At 39.9% G+C, this 21,522-nt stretch overlaps 1 protein-coding gene across 5 annotated transcripts in view; it reads right to left on the bottom strand.

The window, feature by feature from the left end:
• Positions 1 to 21,522, bottom strand: part of LOC149313197 (ras-GEF domain-containing family member 1B) — a 268,019-nt gene that overhangs the window by 212,631 nt on the left and 33,866 nt on the right. For all 5 annotated transcript variants that reach the window (XM_089526246.1, XM_089526248.1, XM_089526247.1 and 2 more), the window contains exon 2: positions 8,823 to 8,870. In XM_089526246.1, the coding sequence (XP_089382372.1) occupies positions 8,823 to 8,870 (48 nt within the window). The remainder of the gene's footprint in view (positions 1 to 8,822; positions 8,871 to 21,522) is intronic.

Raw genomic sequence — 21,522 nt, 5'->3', positions numbered from 1 at the left:
AAATTTTTAGCATTGCAGTAATTTGAAAGTTCAGCTGAGGCCTAAGAAATAAAAAAATTGCATCCAAAGAACTGGGGTGGACAAAGTTGTCAGTGTAGCGTAGTGTTTTGAGTGCTGGATTAGGACACCAGGATTCAAATCCCCACTCAGCAGTAGTTTAATTAATTTAGAAAGGAAGAGAAATGAAGGAAAATGAGAACTTGAAAGGAATGATTAGTAAAATTTATAAAATGTTGATGGAAAATAAAGGGGGGAAAACAATGGAGAATATTTTGAGAGGAATACTGTATGGGAAGAAGAAGTAGAATGTAAAATATGTGATAAGGAATGGGATAGAATTTTGGAATAAAGACATTTGAAGAATTTATCAGTACAGATCAAAGCAAATTATTATAAATTGATATGGAAATGGTATTTAACGCCAGTGAGATTACACAATATTGATAAGAAATAATTCAAAAAATTGTTGGAGAGGTTTTCAAGAAGTAGGGTCATATATGCATACGTAGTGGCAATGCAAATATGTACAAAAATTTTGGGGGAAAGTGATAATAGAAACAGAAAGCATTATGAATATAAAAACAGCAGTGAGATTAATTATAGAAAGATGCTGGAAAACAAAATAACTGTACAATTGGAGGAGAGGTATAAAGACGTATGAAAATTAGCGATCAATGATGAATTGACATGCAGACTGAAAGTAAAAAGGGAATTATGGAAAAGAAGTAACTTTGATGGAATTTGGAAAGAATACATTGAGAAAGTATTGAGAAAAGAAGATGGAAGATTACCTCCACGAGAGGAACTGAGATTTTGGATGAAAAATAAGTGTGAAAATGACTCTGGGGAAAGGGAGCACTGAGGAAGGATATAAAGGCTATTCAGATAAGTTGTAATAGAATGGAATTACGTATTGTATAAAATTCATTGTAAGTCATATTCTCTCAGCCTGAAAAAGTAATGGAATGAACTGTAGAAGACGGTGATCATCTCCATTCCTAAGCTAAAGAGCCAACGTTATCCAAAGATGACTCTGGTGGTCATGTGGCCAGCATGACTGTGCAGAATGCCATTACCTTCCCACCATAGTGGTACCTATTTATTTACTTGCATTTGCATGCTCTTGAATTGCTAGTTTGGCAGAAGCTGGGACTAATGATGGGAGCTCATTCCTTTATGCAGCACTCAGGTCTAGAATTGCCAACCTTCCAACTGTAAGAACTGGTGTCTTAACCACTAAGCCAACCTTCCAACCATCGGATTTGGAAAACGTCCTCTGAATATATTTTCCCAACAGCAACAAAATCCTAATAATTCTGTGTGAGAATGGTTTTCAAAGTTTCACTTTCTGCAATCCTAGAAATTTGGGGGAGCTGGAGGAAATTTTCATTTGGGCAGGCAATTTTTTTTTTTATTGGGGTAAGAAAATGACCTCATTTTCCCCTCCAGTTGATAAACCTATGTAAAATTGCATTAGGTTGCAACTATGCTAATCGTCTGCTAAAGCCAAAATTGCTTATTGAATGCCTCATAATGAAATGCTGGAGAAGCAGTGCACTGTCAATTGCACAATTTCTCAGCTATTTCTTATTTCCCACAATCTGTTTAATCTAATGTTGCAAGGTTGGTGGGAAGGGTCACATAACAGTATTACCATTGATTTATCCAGAGATGTCTTTCCTCTATAGATTTATGCCCAAGGAGCTAATACTTAGTTTCAAAGTCAAAGATGGTAGGGCCCACTCCAAGTGCAAATGGAATTCACTCTTCTGATCAATAGCAGAAAGGCATTAGTGACTTTCTTCACAAACAGAAAGCAGCATGTCATTTTAATCAGACATACCTAAACATCCCCAAAATTGTTCTTAATGGATAACTGATTATGTACCTGCTTAAAAAAAATGAAAGAAATGAAAAACACTTACATTCAATTCACTTACAGAGAGCAGCACATTCCAACTAAAAATCAAAATGGAAAATCCTATTACAGTCACAGATTAAACTAGACACCTTCAGGGGCTGAGGAGCTGACATAAAAGGATTATAGAAGGCTCAGACAGCCATAATGCCCAAGAGAACATTAAGTCCTTGTTCCTGATTGCACGCGAAGGAATTGAAAAATACAGATAGTTTACTTAACTTAGATTTTATTTTGTATTCATCACAATAATTACAAGCATCAGTGTTCCTGAGGAATAAATTTCTCTGATCAGTGGACTCCTGTGTCTCCCCAAGGCTAACTCGTGCCTGGGTTTTATACTGTATTTCATGCTCCTGTTAAAGACATGTACACGCTTTTCTAGTAATCCAGGTACATTGAACTAAGTATGTGCTAAACCTGTGAAGTTTTTGCATAATATGGAATTGCTTTATTTATTTAGAAGTACATTTCATGCACTTCCCAGGCAGAATGAGGCTGCTATAAAACAGCATCAGATTTTTAGTTACAAAATGCTTCACAAAGGACCATCTTCTATCTGAAAGGCTGTCAGATCCGTTATGTAGTGGTAAATCCTGAAGTGCAGCCTCTCATCATAACAGTCCTTCTACAAGTGGAAAAAAAATTCTAGCAGATTTCATTTCTAGCAAGAACAAGTTTTTTGTAAAGTTAATGACTCTCGATTGTCCATTCAAGATCAGACCACTCCTCCCTTCCACCCCCACTCCACTCCCCAAAAACTTTGGAATCCAACAAGGAGAGTTTACAAAAAAACTATTGTTGCTAGGAACATTTTTTCCCTCCCACTAGTACACAGATGTACTGTGGTGTGGTTCCATTTAAATCAGAATAGTACAACATCTCAGTGTCAAAGAGTCGCTTTAGAGTCCCAGACCACCAGGGACTACACTGCTGAAATTCTGTGATTGTTGCCAATGTCCCTGCCACTGACTAAATTTGCAGTCAAAATTCAGTGGCAACTCTGTCATGCAGGAGGTTGCCAGAATTCTCTGTTGTGCCACACAGCCCTGCAGACTGCCAAGGAAGAAAATCTCCAGGGAAGACTGAAAAATCAATCACTTTATTTACATCCTGCATTTCTCCCAGAATGGGACTCAAGGTGGCTTCTAGAATAAAAGAAATACAGTACAAGTAAAATCAAATATAGCTAAGCTACCTTTCTAATCATATTGTATTCTATGCAGAAAGAAAGCACACTGGTGCTCTGAAAACATCACTTTATCTCATTTTGGACCTTCAAAAAGTATGTACTGTACCTATTTCTGCTGCAGAAAATAAACCTTGCCTTTTCCCCTATTCCTTGGTCATGTTGCTTCGCTAATTGGACCAATTTGAACAAATCTCACTCTTGTGAAAGTTGTTATTTTGTGCCTTCAAGTTATTTCCAACTTATGGTGACCCTAAGGCCACCCCATATCATGGGGTTTTCTTGGCAAGATTTTTTTCTTAGGGGGGTTGCCTCTGTCTTCCTCTGAAGCTGAGAGTGTGTTATTTGCCCAAGGTCACCCAGTGGGTTTCCATGGCCAAGCAAGGGTCCAAACAGTTCTCTAGAGTCATAGGTCAATCCTGAAACTGCTACAGCACACTGGGTCCCACAAGAAGCTACAGATAAAAATAGACAAATCTGCCTCTTGCACTTTCTACATCTATATTTTATCACATCAAAAGTTTGTTTCATCCCATTTCTGTTTCACATTGAAAATCTGGAGGGGGGGAAACTAAATGAAAATTTGGTTGCATTTTTGTTTGCAGTTTTCCCTAATATACCCAATTGACAAGCATCTGCCTTTGAAATATGCTTTTCTCTCGGATCTTTCCCCCATATATGTATGTTTGCATACATTTTGTCAAAAATCAATGCCAGATTTGGAGAAGTGAAAAACTGAAGGATAACTGCATACCAATTTTTGTATTAGTTCTTGAAGTATGAATCACACATCAGTTCAGTTAAACTCAAATGAGTTTTAGCACACTCCTAGTTACAGTTTAGGTAGGACTACAGTTAGTGTACAAGTAGTTACAGATACACAGGATGGTTGGATTTTACAATGCAGATTGTACAAGATGGTTGGAAGAGGCATGGACCCCCACAAAGGTGGGGGAAATGCAAATAAAAATATTTTTTAACCTGAAAGAACACCTTTCTATGAATATCTAGGTACTCCATCCACCAGAGGCTGACCACAGAATTACAATAATGAAATCCACAAAAAAATCTGCAAATGTGAAAGGCGGACTGTACAATCAAAAGGAACTGAAATGCAGAAAGCAGAAAGAACGATGACTATCTTACTAATTTGCCATTCAAAAAAAACAGTTGTTGAGTGATAAAACTGATAAAAGACTGCTCTTTTTCTTACAACAGACTAACATATCTAGTACTGTGAGTATTGTTAGAAAGAAAGTTTCAGTTATCAGAACCTGTTGCATAATATATTCTGCAGTCCTCCCCCAAATCATGTCCCCACTCAAGTTATTTTAAAAAAAATAACAATCTAGTATAAATTAGTTTTACAACACTCTAGCACTATTTCACCCCCTAGAGTCCCAAACTTTCTCTGAACACAGCTCTACCATACGATTATCCATTAAAAATCATTTCAGAACATCAGTCCTGCATTTTCTGGGACACTAGCTCAATTTTCACCACACTTATGAATAATACATTCCTGCAACAGGAAAGCATTGCCAAAAGCAGTTGTGAAATTAAAGAGCTGAACTTTGATCAAAGAAATACTGATGCAAATTTCGGCATCATTGCAACAGAGATCACACAGGTTCGGACTGTGTAAAATTGATTTATTGAAGTTGGTCTGAAAGATAAAGAAAAGAAAATTTCATGCCAAGAATACTACAGGTGCCAACAAAATTGCTAACACTGGCTTCCGTAGATGGAGACCTAACATTTTCTTATAATAGTTGACCTATTCAGGAATGTGTGTGGGTTGTTGTTGTTTTTTAATTGTATTGTAAGCCATAAATCAGAACACAGACTGCAGTCAAGACATTAAAAGATTTGGAAGGGCAGCTATGAAGGAAATAGACAAGATCCTGAAGTGTAAAAATATATCACTGAACACTACAGTTATAAAGGTCCATGCTATCGTATTTCCCATTTCTATGCAGAGTTGTAAAAGCTGGACAGTGAAAAAAAGAGGAGAGGAAGAAATTCAATGCATGAGATGTGGTGCTGGAGAAGAGTTCTGTGAATACCATGAACTGCTAAAAAGACCAATGAATGGGTCCTAGAGCAAATCAGGCCCAAACTCTCTCTACGAAGCAAAGATGGCTGGACATTGCTGGCTTTCATATCAGTGGAGCAGTGAATCAGATCCAAATATTAAGCCAAACTTTAATTCCAAGATGCAGAATGTAGCACCAACCTTGGCCCCAGTTCAGCAGCAGCTTAAAATGTGCTTGTTAACCCATGCTTTGAGGTATTCAATTTTGTTGATGTTTTGTTTCTAAAATGATGGTTTGTTTCTAAAAACAGGATTTTGCTTCAATTTGCTGAAGCGTTACTAAATCCTTTTAAAACTGTTTTAAAGTTGGTTTCATTGATTGTACCTCACCTTACCCTGCACTTTTGGCAGGATGGATGACAAGACTGGAATATTGTAATTAATAAAATAGCCACCTTGATCACAGACTGGCAGCTTGACAAGACAGACAGCCAACTGCTTTAATTCCCTGAGCAGATGAACAGTTCTTCTCATCACGCCAGCTCAGACAATCAGTGTCATGAGCTGTTGCTACCACAAATGAGTATGACAAGTTCTCTCCCAAAAGATGAAATACTTCTTCACTCAGGAGGCATGGAAATGGCCTTCACTCAAACCTCCTCCATGCATTGGCTATATGCATGGAAAAAGCAGTAGGGATTGTGCCTTTTAGTCTTAGCCTCACTGGATGTTCCTGGCTTTCAACGAGAGAGTGAATCAGATCCAAATATTAAGCCAAACTTTAAATCCAAGGTGCTGAATCTGGTTTGGGAAAAGGGATCACCATTTTAAATAGCTCCTTTAAAGTTCAATCTAAAACCCAGAGCAGACTCAATGCATGCAAGATTCCCAAAGACACCTCTTGGGAAGCTCGGGTGGTGCAGTGGTTAAATGCTGATACTACAGCCACAATGTTGTTGTGAGTTCGATCCCAGAGAGCTCCAAGTTGACTCAGCTTTCCATCCTTTTGTAGGTCAGTAAAATAAGCACCCCACTTCTTGAGGGCAATTGGCTTACACATAAACTGCTTAGAGAGTGCTTAGTTCACTATGAAGCAGTATAGAAATGTAAATGCTATTGCTATTGCTCTTATCGTGTGTGTGTGTGTGTGTGTGTGTGTGTGTGTGTGTGTTGTATACTTTCAAGTTGTTTCCAACTTATGACGACCCTAAGGCAAATGTATCATGGGGGTTTCTTGGCAAGATTTCTTCAGAGAAGTTTTGCCTTTGCCTTCCCCTGAGGATCAGAGTATGTGACTTACCCAAGGCTGCCTTTCATGGCCAAGAGGGAATTGGACCCTGGTCTCCAAACTCCGAACATTATGCCACACTGGCTCTCTCCTCTTATCATTTATGCATCTTGCTTAGTCCTAATACGTCCACCAATGCTATTGCCATGTTCCACAGCTACCATGCATTTAATGTCTATGTGAAGAGAACATTTGCATCTGCAAACATTCTCATACAGGACTCTATGTACAAACATGTGGTTGATCTCATGCTTTAAAAGAGCGCTACAAGTTCACATATAAACATGTGCAAACTATCTTTACACTGACATAGACCACCTAGCTCCAAGAGGCCAGTATAGTAAAAGCATGGAGAATGTGTGGCTAAGGGATCCATTCTTACCTCCCAACTTAACATATTCACTGAACATGCAAGGCAATTCATTGTTGTGTATTTTCAAGTCATTTCTGACTTATGGCAACCCTCAGGTGGACCTATGGTGGATTTTTCATGCCTTCCCGTAAGGATGAGAGTGTGACTTACCCAAGGTAGCCCAGTAGGTTTTCATGACCAGCCAGAGATTCAAACTCTGGTCTCCTAGAATCCTAGTCCAAACTTACACCTCTACACCATGCTAGCTCTCAGAATTACTCATACTGCCCCAGAAAAAGAAACAGATTATGGATTATAAAATGTTTAAAGCACACATAAACATAATTTCCTTCAGCATCTTTTAAGCAGAGCCTGGAAAAGTTACATTTCTGGAACTGCCCTCCCAAAATTCCCCATCAAGCATGGTCTCTAACCATGGTGACTGCCAAATTCTGGGCATTGCAATCCCTGAGAATAACTTTTCCAGGCTTTGCTTTGGAGGTGCACCTTTTGGCTAGTATACAAGGGCAGTTACTTTTTAACATCCTTCTTTCAGAAGAATCAATGGGCACAATAGTGAGATGCTCAACATCCCTTGTGTAGTCCATTCTCTTCTGAAAATGCCACCCACAGGGTGTGTTTAATTGGATTTTCCTCAGCTTACTTCCAGTTTCAGGATTCATCTGGAGAGAAAAAACAATTAACTGTGGCCAGAGGAGGCATTTATAGAGAAAAGTTGCAGACAGGGAGAGAGATAAGAACACAAATCTCACCCTAGGCCTATTTTGTGATTAAACAAAGTAAGGTAGCTGCCTCACATGGTTGATCTGGGTAGTGTCACATAGCATGAAAGTAGTTGTTGTTTACCTTCACGTTGTTTCCAACTTATGGTGACCCTAAAGCCTGCCTATCATGGGGTTTTCTTAGCTATATTTTACTAGAATTTGCCATCGCCTTCCTCTGAGGCTGAGAGCATAGGACTTACCTAAGATCACCAAATGGATTTTATAGCTGTGCAGGGAATCAAACCCTGGTCTCCAGAGTCATAGTCCAATACTCAAACCACTACACCACGAAGTGTAGCAAATGGTTATTATTACTTTTATGTTTTCATTTGCATGAATAGCTTCTATGGAGATCTTCTGCTTCAGGTGCCAAGATCACTTGGCCAAGATAAAGTAGAACTGGGCTGTCTGTTTTACAGAAGGGCAGGTTCTCACCCTACCCTCCATGCTGGATGTGAATGACAAGACAATCACTACCACCCCCAAAGCAAGGCAGTAAAAGAGCAGGTGGAGGGGAGTATCCTAGATGGGATTTCTACACAACCACATGACAGTTATGAAACATATTCAGGGACAGTCCTGTTGGCAAAGTACAATAACATCCAAAATCCACAAAACAGTGATACCTTTATTCGACCAACCAAAATGTACAAAATACATTATGCAAGCTTTCAAAGCTCCACTCGCTTATGCATCTTTTGGCCTTGAGAGATTCAATGTTCTCTGCCCAACAAAAGCAGTTGTGACCTCAGCAGGAATTGAGGCATCTTGGATCTCAGAGAAAGTACTTTTTGTATTGCTAATGCAGTTCAGATTTTATCTCCTGGACTCTGAAATACTTTGTTCCCAGTGCCACAGGGCCAGAAGCAGAAGGGACCACCTTGCATAGATATACCTCCAAAGAAAAATACAACAGCACCTTGAGAAAATGCAGACTTGTGACTAACATTGGCATATGTTTTAATTTTTTTCCCTCCTGTATGATTTTTAATACATTTGCCTGATGAATAAGCCAGTGGAACTTTGAAAGCCTGCATCATGTGTTTTATGCATTTTTGGATGTTACTGAATAAAACAGTTATGTGGAACTAGCCTGGTTTTTCTCTGTATCTATCAAAAAGCAAAAAAATTCCAGGTAACATTTAAAAAAAAATCGGAGAAAGATTGCCAATACAATCATGTGTTATTTGGGAAGTCATCCTAAAGCATGTTAAAATCAAAACACAAGAATTTATAGAAGAAATAAGAAACATACCTTCTGCTTGGTGCTTTGCTTCAAGCTAATACGGGTCTGGCTTCTGGACTGTAAAATAAGTGAGAAGAGAAACAGCATGATTTCATAAAAGACAGAAAATGTGGTTTTAAAAAAAATGCAATGACTTCCAAAGCAAGATATCTTTTCAGTATTAATTCCCTCTGGGTCATTGCTTTTGCTATTTGCTATTTTATATGCAAATGATATACCTGAGCAAGCACTTAAAATGCATTGCTATATGTGAGGGATATGCTTTCCCTAAATGTTATGTTACAAGACATATTCCTTATTTAATGCCTGTAAAGCAATGCTTCTCAAGCTATCTGGTGCTGCAGACAATTTTTTTCCTTTGCGCCACAGCCAAGTACTATATTGCAACTCTACTATTTTGTATTTGTCTAAATACCTTGAAGGCACTAGATCCCATCTGATCTTGGAAGCTAAGTGAAGTCAGCTTTAGTTAGTTCTTGGATGGGCCAGTGAATACCAGGTGCTTTAGGCTATATTTCAGAGGAAGGCACTCTGAATATTTCTTGCTTGAGAAAACCCTGTAAAATTTATGGGGTCACCATAAGTCAACAGGCGACCGGCTTTTGTATTCACATGGTTTTCTGGAAACTCACTGAGGACTGGCAGTAGAGTGGCCAGTTGGCAATTGTCCTAGGCCTGAGATTTCCAGGTTAAAACCTGAGCCCTAGGGATAGCCTCTGGCAATATCATTAAGTCTTATGCAATAAGTATGAAGTTCAATTGTTCACAACCTATTATTCAAAAGAGGAAGGGAAACAAATATATATTTATCTGTTTGGAAATTAAGATAGAAATCTTAGTTAAGTTGATTTTTTTCCAGATCAAGGCAAAATGAAGGGACTATTAGGGAATTAAGAAGAAGGGGTAAGGCAAATTTGTAGGAAAACTGTGGCCAGAATGTGGATGCAGAGCAGAGTAAAGGGTGAGCCTTGGTACCACAATGACTGGGAGAAAAGGAGAAAGTAATGTAAGGAAATACATAGATACACACCCATACTACCCTGAGAGTCTTTGTAAGTTGTAGAAACAGATCAATTAAGCATTGATCAATAAGCTGGAGAGCTGCATCCAGCTGTTTCCTCTTGCCTGTATCTGAGGCCACCCAAACTGAAGATGACCTATGAAAACTGGAGACTCAAGGCCAAGCCCTGTGATCTGGCAACATTAACTGTCACACAACAATTCAGAAGCTGGCACCCATCCATGGACCATCACTTGGGGTAGCACTGCTATAAAGGATGCTTGTGAAATTGATTCCTATCAAATTAAGGATTTTTTAGTCGACTTTTACATCTTCAGTATCATCAGTGGAGCCATTAAGGTCTTTTCTTCAAACAAAATCTACTAATTCACTTTATCTTTGGATACCAAAGCAGTTGATCTGACATGCCTTGAGAGAATTTATCTCATTGTAAAAAAAGTGACTTACCTCCTCCAAATTAAAGTTTCTTCTGGGATGCAGCCGGGTTCTATGACACGCATTTTGCCGCCAATGCTGCCTCCTAGCTGCTTCCCGCCTAAAACCCTGCTCTCAGATGGCCTTCAGACTGCCAATTTGCAAAGCTGGGAGCTTCGTAACATTGCAAATTGGCCAGCTGATGGCAGATTCTAGCTGGAGTTTAGGCGGGATGCAGCCAGGAGATGGCATCTGTGGCAAACTGCATATGATAGAATGTGGCTGCATTGTAGAAGAGACTTCAATTTGGAGGAGGTAAGTCACATTTTTCTACATTACAATTAACCCTGTGGTTATCCATCCAGGTATGGTCAAATCCTGAATTTCTTATCTAGTATAAGATTCCATAGTCAGCTGTTCTTAAGCCATTCCTCAACAGGACTTGGTTTAGTTTCCTGTAAGCATTAAGTCCATAATTCACGGCTCCTATGTATGTTCAACCCTAAGTGGTTCTCCTCAAAGGAATTTATCTATAGATCAAGACTGGTTTCTTATCGCCTTGATTATTTGGGTTTTCACATTTGAGCCTGGGAACAATTATACAGATGGCCCTTCCTTGTGTTTCTGCCTCAAAAGTACCTGTGAGATTGGTGAGATGGAGAGAAGGGTCTCCCAAGGCAGGCTCTTAGGCCTGTTACAGACAGCCAAAATAAAGCTGCTTCGAGTCACTTTGGAGGTATGGTATTTCAATGATACATGCGTCCTAAGAGTCCAAAGGCCGCACCAAAGCCACGCTCCAGTCCTAAGGACTGGAGTGCAGCTTTGGTGAAGCTTCCAGACTCTTAGGACTCATGCATCATTGAAATACCATACCATCAAAGTGACTCGAAGCAGCTTTATTTTGGCTGTCTGTAACAGGCCTTAGGCAAAATATGGTCCTTCAGATAATCTGGACCTGAGCCAGAACAGTAATTCAAAAATGTATTTCCCATCATGCCTGGCTACTGCAGAACTATTAAAGATAAAATAACATTCCCCCTTCTTTTTCTGCTTCTTTTGCATCTCGTCCCCCCCTTCTCTTTCTCTGCCTTCCTCTTTTTCCTTTCTCTGTCTGTTCTCTTGAAAAAGACCTCCAAGCAAAACAGTGAGGGTGCCACTAATGTGACTAACCTTGAATAAGGGTTGTTGTGTTGCTGTCAATTCCATCTTATGGCAACCCTAAGGGAGACTTATCTTGGAGGTTTTCAGGCAAGATTTGTTCAGACGAGGTTTGTCATTGCCTTCCTCTGAGGCTGAGAGAGTGTGACTTGCCCAAGGCTGCCCCATGAGTTTGTATGACCAAGTCGAAATTTGAACCCTGGTCCCCCAGAGTCTTCATCCAGCACTCAGGCCAGTACACCATACTGAATTTCTTCAGTGCAAGATGTTTTTGATTTGAACACAAGCATGCAGATGGCAGCAATTTTTCCTACTTGATTGGTTAGTCCACCAGATTTGCAGGTAGGAAATCCAGTTGCCGCTAGTACATGTGTGTTGCTATCTGAATGCTAACCGGGAGGAGATAGTTATTTTGAATGGTTTTTGCATGCTGTAGCAGTATGAGTTTTGAATATGGACATAAGGAACCAGGGTTCAGATCCCGCTCAGCCATGGAAACCCACTGAGTTTCCTTGGGGAAGTCATATCCTCTCAACCTCAGAGGAAGGCAAGGGAAAAACCCCTCTGAACAAATTCTGCCCAGAAAACTCCACAAATTCGTCTTAGGGTCACCGTAAGTCAAAAAAGACTTGAAGGCACACAACAACATAAAAATGCACACCTTGAGAAAGTTGCCTCTTGAACTACAACACCCAGAATCCATCAGCCATCTTTTCCCATTCCTCTTCTCCATGACATCTATTCTCACCCCTGCTTCTTGAACTGAAAAACATCTGGGCTGAGTTAACAAGAAGAACATTGGCAGACACTAATGAATTCCTTTGGAATGTCTAGGGAGAGCCTAAGGCTTAACTAAAAAGTTCACTTTAATTATTTAAAACACATGAAAACTTTAGGTAAGGCAGACAAGGAGAGACAGAAGTGGAATTCACAGGACTTCCTAGCATAGCTACCATGGACAGATACAGAAGATTTGCCCTAAGCTGAGTTCTATATACAGACAGCATGTTAAGCCATGAAAAATGGCTTAACATAAACATCATTGTTCTTTATCCAACAAAGTGATCACTGGTTTGTGGGGGACATAACTGCTTGTGAATTTATTCTCTTATTCTGGAGTCTCTGTAGGGACTTTGGGTGGCTATAAGATGAAGAGTGATGGATGATGGCTACAGAGCAAAGATACATACATATTCCTGGTAGGGGGAAGGATCTGGTGGAAAAGTTGAGATTGTAAAGGTGCCAGTAAAACAGAAACAAATCAATTTTGCAGGTGACTGGAGAGGGGAGATCATCTTGGTTTGCTTGAATTCCATAGGATTTCTTACATGAGTAATACTCAAAGATGGTTTTCCATTGCCTATAGATCCTCTTTCATCCCATTTTTCTTTTAAAATGTCCCAGTTTCTCTGGCCTCCTCTCACTTTCTCCCTTTGTCCTCAGCCAATGGCTGCAAACGTAAAAATGCAAAAGTAGTTTGCTCTCAATTAATTCAGCGGAGGGGACAGAGAAGAGGGGCAAAATCATGCTCCTCTCAGTATATTCAGGCAAAGGCAAATCCCCTGAAACCTCTCCTATCTTTTGTGTTGTTCCTCATTAGTAACTTTAGCCATCTCAATATTGTTTGGCCATGTGTGTCTCGGTTTTCATCTGTGAAATGTTAGGAAGTATGCAGCACCTGGCAGTCTCCCATCCAAGCACTAACCAGGCCTACTTCAGCTTAGCTTCCAAGATCAGCTGCAACCTTCAGGTTACTTCAACCATGTTTGCCACCATGCAAATGTGCCCAGATTGTGTAACACACTATGGAGAAAAGCCATAAGATTCTTTGACATTTGGGACTTTGCTGGTGGAAAGGCATTTGTAAAAAATAATTTTCCTGTGCAGAAATAGATTTTGTATAAAAAGAATATTTTCACACAGGGATCAGTGTATTTAGTGCAAAATACACAATCTCTTGTACAAAAAAAGTGTTTTTGAGAAAAAAGACATGTTCAAACTACATGTGGATAAAGTATGTTTTCTGTGTAGATGCAGCTTCAAGCCATTTCTAACTTATGGCAACCCTATAACAAAAGTATTACAGGGTTTTCTTAGCAAGATTTGTTCAGAGGGTGTTTTTTAACTTTGTTTTCCTCTGAGGCTGAGATTGTAACTTGCCCAAGATAACCCAATAGGTTTCCCTGGCTGAGTGGGAATTTCAACATGGTCTTTCAGAGTCCAAGTCCATGAGTTTAAGTTTGTTATGGTTTGTTATATTGTCATTTTGTGTATTGGGGTTTGTATATTGGGATTTTATGCTGGTTTATGATGTTTTAAGATGCTAATATTGATGTTTTTAACTTATAGTACTCTGGGGGTTGGAGGGTTTTTGCTGTTTTTATATTGCTTTTGCTGTTTATATTGTTTTTAACGTCTATGTACACCGCTATGATCTAAAAAGGAACAGCGGTATATAAATAAAAATTATTATTATTATTCAAACCATTACGCTATGTATGTTGTCTCTCTGTCGATAAATTACATGTGGTTTTCTTTCACAAGAATAAATGTATTTGTACAAATTACACAAAGGTGTCAGTTAGGTAATATTTCATGCAAAAATTAATACAATATAAGTGTACATAAGAATATGCACAAATTATCATTAAAGTCTGGGATAAACCAAACATAGTGGGAAGAGAAAATCTCAAAGTTCAAGGCAAAAGGAATTTGAGATTGGGAAAAATGAGAGCAACACTAAGAAGTCAAAAGTGACACATCTGTTTGGCCTTAGAAGCAAGTGCACTACAGAAGCAAGATTTCGAATTGAGCTTTCCTGCTTCATAGCTTGCTTTTTTTTTAACTTTTACACCATGCTGATTCAATGTGCTCAAGGGATTCTTTGACCAAAATAAACTCACTTAATGATGAAGTGTTCCCTGGAGCTGACATTTTCAAAAAGGCTGTAAGGTATCAACTGGCAGTCACATAGGTTTTATCAATGAAAAGTAATGATTGTTGGTTACCCTGTAGTACTTAGAGCATTTATCACATTGGGAAGGCCTGAAGGTCCTTCTGAATTAACATCCCAGTCTGCAAGAGCCTAATGGGTATTGATGGCACATTAATTAGTTTCCCAATAAAGTTCATACTCTCCTGTCACCTCTGGACCAGGAGTGGAAATATCAAGAGAAAGGGGGAAATGAAGCAAAGGGAGCTTGTATACTGTTGAGCATCTATAAAGGAACTAAAGACTAACATGGGTGTACCAACACACATATTTCTCATTTCATGCTTATGGCGAGAGTTTAGGTTCAATGGGAGCCCTGCTGGATCAGACCAAAGATCTATCTAGTCTAGTCATCTGGTCCCACAGTAATCAAGCAGATGTCTACAGAGAGCCCATGTTTAGGATTAGAAATTGGAAATGTTTGCTGGAATCCTATATCAGAATATATGTTGCACAACTTTACATATGATTAACTATGTAGTGCTGATGCTAAGAAAACCTGTTAATGAATTGTGAAGGTGTGCAACAGGACACCATTGTGCATTGGTTCCACTGCACAACAGTCTAATTTCACTTTGCAAGCCTTGTGTGATAAAGTCCTATGAATGTATGAGCTTCCAAATTCCTCCAGGGACTCTAGAAATCTAATCATAATCATAATAATATTCCAACCCTGTTCCAACCTGTGCAAAGTTGGGTACTGAACTTTTGAGATCCAGACACAGACACAGAGAAGGAGCATGTGTATGTGTGCATGTGTACATGTGTGTGTGTAAAGGCCACTGGTGGTGGAGGAAAAATAACCTACCTCTTATGCACTTCTGGGTCAAGGTCCAGCTATTTCACAAAAGCAAACAAGGAAGATACTGAAGAAGTATGATTGCAAAGTTACTGTTCACTGCAAGGCATTGCTCCAGGGCAGCATCATTTTCTGTCTATCCATCACTCATGTCTAATGGTGAAGCAGGTGAAGAGCAGGCAGTGACCTGGCACTTGCACTGCAATTAGCTGGTTAGCCCTGCTCTTTTAGAGTACTGGCTTTTTGGCTATTTCCCAGGGAATCTGGGATTCCTTGGCAGTTGATACGGGTTTCCTCAGCATGAAGATTAGTGAAAAGCAGTGAAGCTTTTTTGAAAGACTGCAGCTCCACTACATCTACGCTTCCTCTGAATTATAAACAGATAAAATAGTTTGTGTATGATATTTGTTGATATTGTCCTTATCCATGGATTTTTTTTTATCCACAGGTTCAACCATCCACTGCTTGAAAATATTTTTTAAAATAAAATATTGTTATCTTATATTAGGGACACTATTCCACTATGCCATTGTATTCAATGGGATGTGAGCATTCACAGATTTTGGTATCCATTGGAGGAGGGGGTCCTAGGACCAAATGCCAGTAGATACCAAAGGCCCACTGTATAGAGGAGTGTACTATACAATCTAGGAAGAGCTTGGAAAAGTTACTTCTTGGACTACAGCTTCCAGAATAGTCAGCCAGCTTGGATGACTATTGTCCCCCAAACTAACTTTTCCCAGATCTAGTTCTAGGCTACTCGCACAGGAGGCAGCCATGTAGGCTGCACATAGCCAACAACATATCTGAGAGTCCTTTGCATCATGTAGGGGTTCCAAGTTCTGTAGCAATTAGTGTGTATTTCTGCTCAGTATGGAAAATATTTCTCAGATCTGAAAGATGTTTGAGAACCACTATCTAAACACTGCAGGAGCCAGTGTGTAAGGGTTTTGTGTTTGCCTTCCTCTGAAGCTGAGAGTGTATGACCTGCCCAACATCCACCAGTGGGTTTCCATGGCTGAGAGGGGATTCAAACTCTCCATAATCCAGTGCTCAAATCAATGCTCAAGTGCTGGACTATGACTCTGGAGAACAAGATTCAAATCCCATGGAAACTCACTGGGTGACCTTGAGCAAGTCACACACTCTCTGCCTCAATAGCAATAGCAAAAAAAAAAAAAAAGCCTTTCTGATGAAACTTGCCAAGAAAATCCTTTTATAGGTTTGTCTTAGGCTCACCAGGTCAAAAATGACTTGGAGGCATGCAACAGCAACAACACAAGCAAATACACACATGAACATGCTGGTATAAGATACTATCAACTGTTGACTGCTATAATCAGAATATCAAAATATCTGCTGGATATTCATACACCTGGAAAATATTCATGTTGACCTCCACAGACCTGACCCCCCACCAAAAAAAAAAAAAAAACCCAGAATTCTGTGAAATGGTAATCCAGATCACCCCTTCCCCAGCACAAGATGGAAGACGACAGACTTTTTCACCATCTACTCCTTGGATGAGGAAGACTGTGCTAGTTTTGTACCCTGAATAATGCACCTGTTGTACATGTCCTTAGTATATCATATGGAAATGGAAACCTATGTGCCATCAAACAGTGTTCATTTCCTCTTCCACTTGTGTGAGGATGACTATCATTACTTCCACAAACAAACAAACAAAACTTCCACTCTATGTACAAACTGTAAAACTGAAAACCCAGCAAGCACGCAAACTATCAATATTATTTTAGCAAAAGCTTCTCATTCCTTAAGTCATTTGACACATTTCTACAGATCAAGCACTATTGGGGGGGGGGGGGGGAGGGTTAGGCAGCAAAGTGGCTGGAAGAGCTGGTGTCTAGCATAATGCCCATAGCTAAATATGTTTTTATTATGCACCTCATTCTTCTCTGTCAAACAGGATAGGAACAAAGAGGATGGAAAACAGCTTCACTGTTAACATTCTTTGAAGATGTCCGATTATTTATAATTGACTTAACAGGACACGGGTGATTCCTCTCCTAACTGGTTAACCTCGAATAAAATGGTGCTAATTTTGCAGACAAGAAGCAATGCTGTGAGAATTGCACTTTCAAACCTGGAAGATGTCGTTTGAACACCAGCATTTGTTTTTAAACCAAACACAGCAAGTAGAAAAGTTGGCATTGCCTTTTCCAAGTGAGGGTAGGGTCATAATTCCAAAAGTGTGGACTATAGCAAGTCAGGTGGCAGAGGTCTGTTCTGGAAAAAAAATAACCCTCCATCTTGGGTGTATATACTTCATATATAAACTTGGAGGCCTCAGTCAACAATAATGGCTGGTGAAACCAACTAAGGCAGGGATGGGAAACCTCCAAGCCATAGGCCTGATAACTACTCCCTGCATTCCCATCCTGTCCTTTTGCAGTTGCTGTCTCCATTCAGTGATATTGGGTGATACGTTTAAGCATTAACAATAAAAACAATAAGAATGAAAAACTGCATGATAAAAGAGCAGAAAAGAGAATAATATTTGCTTAGGTGCAAGCCACACTACAAAAATAATCAGTTTGAGACCACTTTAACTGCCCTGGCTCAGTGCTAAACCTAATGTTTAGGTGGAATCTCTTTTCCTGTAGTCGGAATACAGTTCTAATTCATCTTTCTTACGGTCATAGATCAGCACAAAGTTTGAATCCATTGCCCCATATCCTAGTCTCTGGAGCAGCCAAAAACAAGCTTGCCTTAGCAGATTCATAGAATCCTACAGTCCTAGAGTTGGAAGAGATCACTAGGGCCATCCAGTCCAACCGCCTGCCATACCTTCTGCTTAAAGCTTGCTGACCTAAACCATGATCTTCCTTTGAATGAGGATGTATGTTTTGTCTTGTGTTAGGGATAGGATACTCAGAGGATATGCCTGGAACAAATCTCGAAGGAGCGTTGGATGGCTTCTTTCCAACTCTGTACACTTCATGAGGAGAATTTCAGAGAGCTGTATCTAGGTTGCTTCTTCAGCTGGCCCCAGGGAACAAATTGCTCTGTGTGCCACTAGAGCGTGCATTAAAAATCAAAAGCCAGAGATTTGTGCACACTCTAATTCTTTCTCAGTCTCTCTCTCCCTCTCTCTCTGTGGATAATGTGGGCTGGTTATTTGTTTATTTATTTGTGCATTAAACTTTCAGAATCCAAGAAGTGGATTAGATCTACTAGAAAGTTCGTTCCAAGGTCAGGAGACACTGACTGTCAAGAAGGGAGTTACCATCCATGAGGTGTTAAGTGCATGATATCTCTGTTTATATTCTATTTCTGTTGCATTTTCTCTGTTATGCTAAGATGATCCTCTATATAAGGCAACATCCTTGGAGTCTGGAATATTTTATCCATGACTTTTAGACAAAGATGGAAAATTTTATTCTCATCTATTTACTATTGAAGATACTGGATAACTATGGAAAATGTTATCCTCATATAACCAGTGAGGAAGAATTATTGAAACAGACATACTTTTCCAGTCTTTCTACAAGCAGGAAAGGAGTGTAATGTGTCCATTGACTTCTTTGTTTATTATGGACTGCCACTTTGAGGTTTAAAACATTGTTGATTATTTAATTGACTTTAGTATATGGTATGTTCTTAAGCAACTTATGCTGCTGCTTTGTTATATTGTTGTTCATGAGCAAGTTCTGTGTTTTGCATATTTTCAATATATTTTCATTATACAGCTACTGCTTTTGTTCTGTGCCTCCAAGGCATTTGTGACTTATGGTAACCCTAAAACATGGAGTTGTCTTGGCAAGATTTGTTCAGAGGAGGTTTGCCATTGCCTTCCCCTGAGGCTGAGAGTATGTGGCTAGCCCAAGGTCATCCAGTGAGTTTCATAATAATAAATAATAATATTTTTTTTATTTCTAAACCACTTTTCCTGGAAGATCAAAGCAGTTTACAGGTTCCAATACAGATGTACAGTTTCATGGCCAAGCTAGGAATCAAACCCTGGTCTCCAGAGTCATAGTCCAACATGAAAACCATGATAGCATGCTGGTGCTTTAGTATTTTATTAATTTCTTGTTTGATGTTCTTTTTTGTTTCTACTGTTTTCTAGCTGCTTCTTGTTTGCTTTGAGACCCTCCTATGTTCTTGTGTGATTGCTTTCAGATAATTCCCAACCACTACCACTGCAAACACACTGATTGATGGAACTATATTTTATTCGTTCAGTGATCTGTTTTATTTGCTTAGTGTGTATTAGCCTATTCTTCATTTTTGAGCCAATTGATTTCCCTGTTAGAAACTGTACAGCAATATTTGCTATTTTTCAGTGCAATTATTGAGTACATTTTGATTTGAATGTGTTCAATGAAATCCCCCTGAGAAAAACTGAGTTGTTACTGGAACCAAACTGCCTACATCAAAGATGGAGAGAGTGTGGCACCAGGGATGCATATGCTCCCCAAATGATGCTTTTGCACCTCTCGAATCCTCCAAATTCCGCAGACTGCTATTTTCTGCTATTGTCCTTGTGTGTCTTCAAGTTGTTTCCAACATATGGAGGCCCTAAGGTGAAACTATCATGGAGTTTTCTTAGAAAGTTTTGTTCAGGGATGGGGTTGCATTTGCCTTCCTCTAAGACTGAGAGAATGTGATTTGCCCAAGGTCACCTAGTGGGTTTCCATAGCCAAACGGAGAGTCAAACCCTGATGTCCAGAGTCATAGTCCAGCACTCAAATCACTACACAACATTATTTCTTGGCAACTAAGTCCTGGTCTCTGGAAGACCAGGGTTCAAATCCCATCTAAGCTAAGGAAACCCACTGGGTGACCTTGAGCAAGTCACACTCTCGCAGCCTCAGAGGCAGGCAATGGAAAAAAAACCTCCAAATAAATCTTGCCAAGAAAATTCTATGATATCTTTGTTTTAGGGTTACCAATAAGTCAGAAATGAGTCAAAGGGGTTGTTCCCACTAGGTGAAACCCCGCGTTCTGAATCGAATCCAAGGAGTGGCGTTCCTATTAGGATCCGATTTAAACCTAGAACGGTTCTAGAGCAACCCGCAATCGTCCCCACTACAAATCGAATCGTAGAGCAGGATAAAAATTTAAATCAAGTTTTCCTCATTTAACGCGTGTTAAAAAAACACTAGGGTCCGACCTACGTTTTTCCATTGATTCGAGTTAGGAACCGGAGTATTTAAATAGGAACGACAACCTTTGAAATCGGGTTAGATGGATGGGAGGAGCCGAGTGCGATGGGGCTGGCCTTGGGGGAGTTGCCCTTTCTGTCCCCATCCGTCATGGCTGTCGCCATTTTTGCTTCCCTCACCCCTTTGTCCGCTGTGGTCTTTCAATAAGAGATAAGGATTATTTTTATTTTTTATTTTAATGGTTTACAGGCGCTTAATCTCTTCAGCGCTTTAAGCGCCTGAAGTCCCGGCTGCTCAAGCGCCTGCATCTGCCGGTGGATTGCAACCTCCCCTCTGTGTGGGGAGAGCCCATTTCTAACGGAGGAGAGGCAGGAAGGGAAGGCTCCTCTCGAAGAGGCATTCCCTGCCCGCTTGGGCTCTGATCTCGCCCAGACAGGGAAGGGAAGGCTCCTCGAGAGGAGGCATCTGATCTCGCCCAGGCAAGGAAGGGCTCTGATCAATTGGGGGGGGGGGATAGAGCCTTTCTCCCTCCCTTTCTCAAATGGAATCTGCCTTCTCCTCCAACCCTGGAAAGAGAATCTTTGGGAAGAGTGCTCCCTCCCTGCTTTTCCAGCAGCCTCCTTCATTGATCTCTGGGCTCTCTGAAGGGATTCTCCCTGGCTGTCTTGGGAGACATGAAGAGGGGATGCTGTCATGGAAAACCTATCCCATAGTTCCTCTGGAAAGAGCTTGGGTTTCCTAAATTCGCTTTCCTAAATTCGCTAAATTCACAAACAGTCAATGAAATGGAAATGATGCCAAAAGATAAATCGCTTCCAAATATTCCGGATTAACGTTACGTCATTCTGACGTACTATTGATTGACAGCTCCAAATAAGGTATGGAGGAGAAGAATCGCTTTATTTAAACACCGATTTCATGCCAAGTAGGAACGCTTGCAGGTAAAAACTTCGATTTAAATAACCAGATGGGAACGATGAACAAAGCGATTCGGATAGCGGGATAAGAACAGTGTTATTTTGAATCGATTTTATTAAAAACGTTGTATTTTAAATCGTTTCAAATCTTAAGTGGGAACAACCCCAAAGGCATCTAACAACAACAAGCTGTGTATCTAGGCCAGTGATTCCCAAACTTTGGTCTTCCAGATGTTTTTCACTTGAGCTTCCTGAATTTCTGACTGTTGGCCAAGGTGG

This window comes from Sceloporus occidentalis, unplaced genomic scaffold, assembly GCF_023333645.1.
Source record: "Sceloporus occidentalis isolate IW3139 unplaced genomic scaffold, rSceOcc1.0.p SCAF_5, whole genome shotgun sequence".
Lineage (NCBI taxonomy): Eukaryota > Metazoa > Chordata > Lepidosauria > Squamata > Phrynosomatidae > Sceloporus > Sceloporus occidentalis.
Note: the sequence above shows the minus strand (reverse complement) of the source record. Positions and strands in the feature narration are given on the sequence as shown.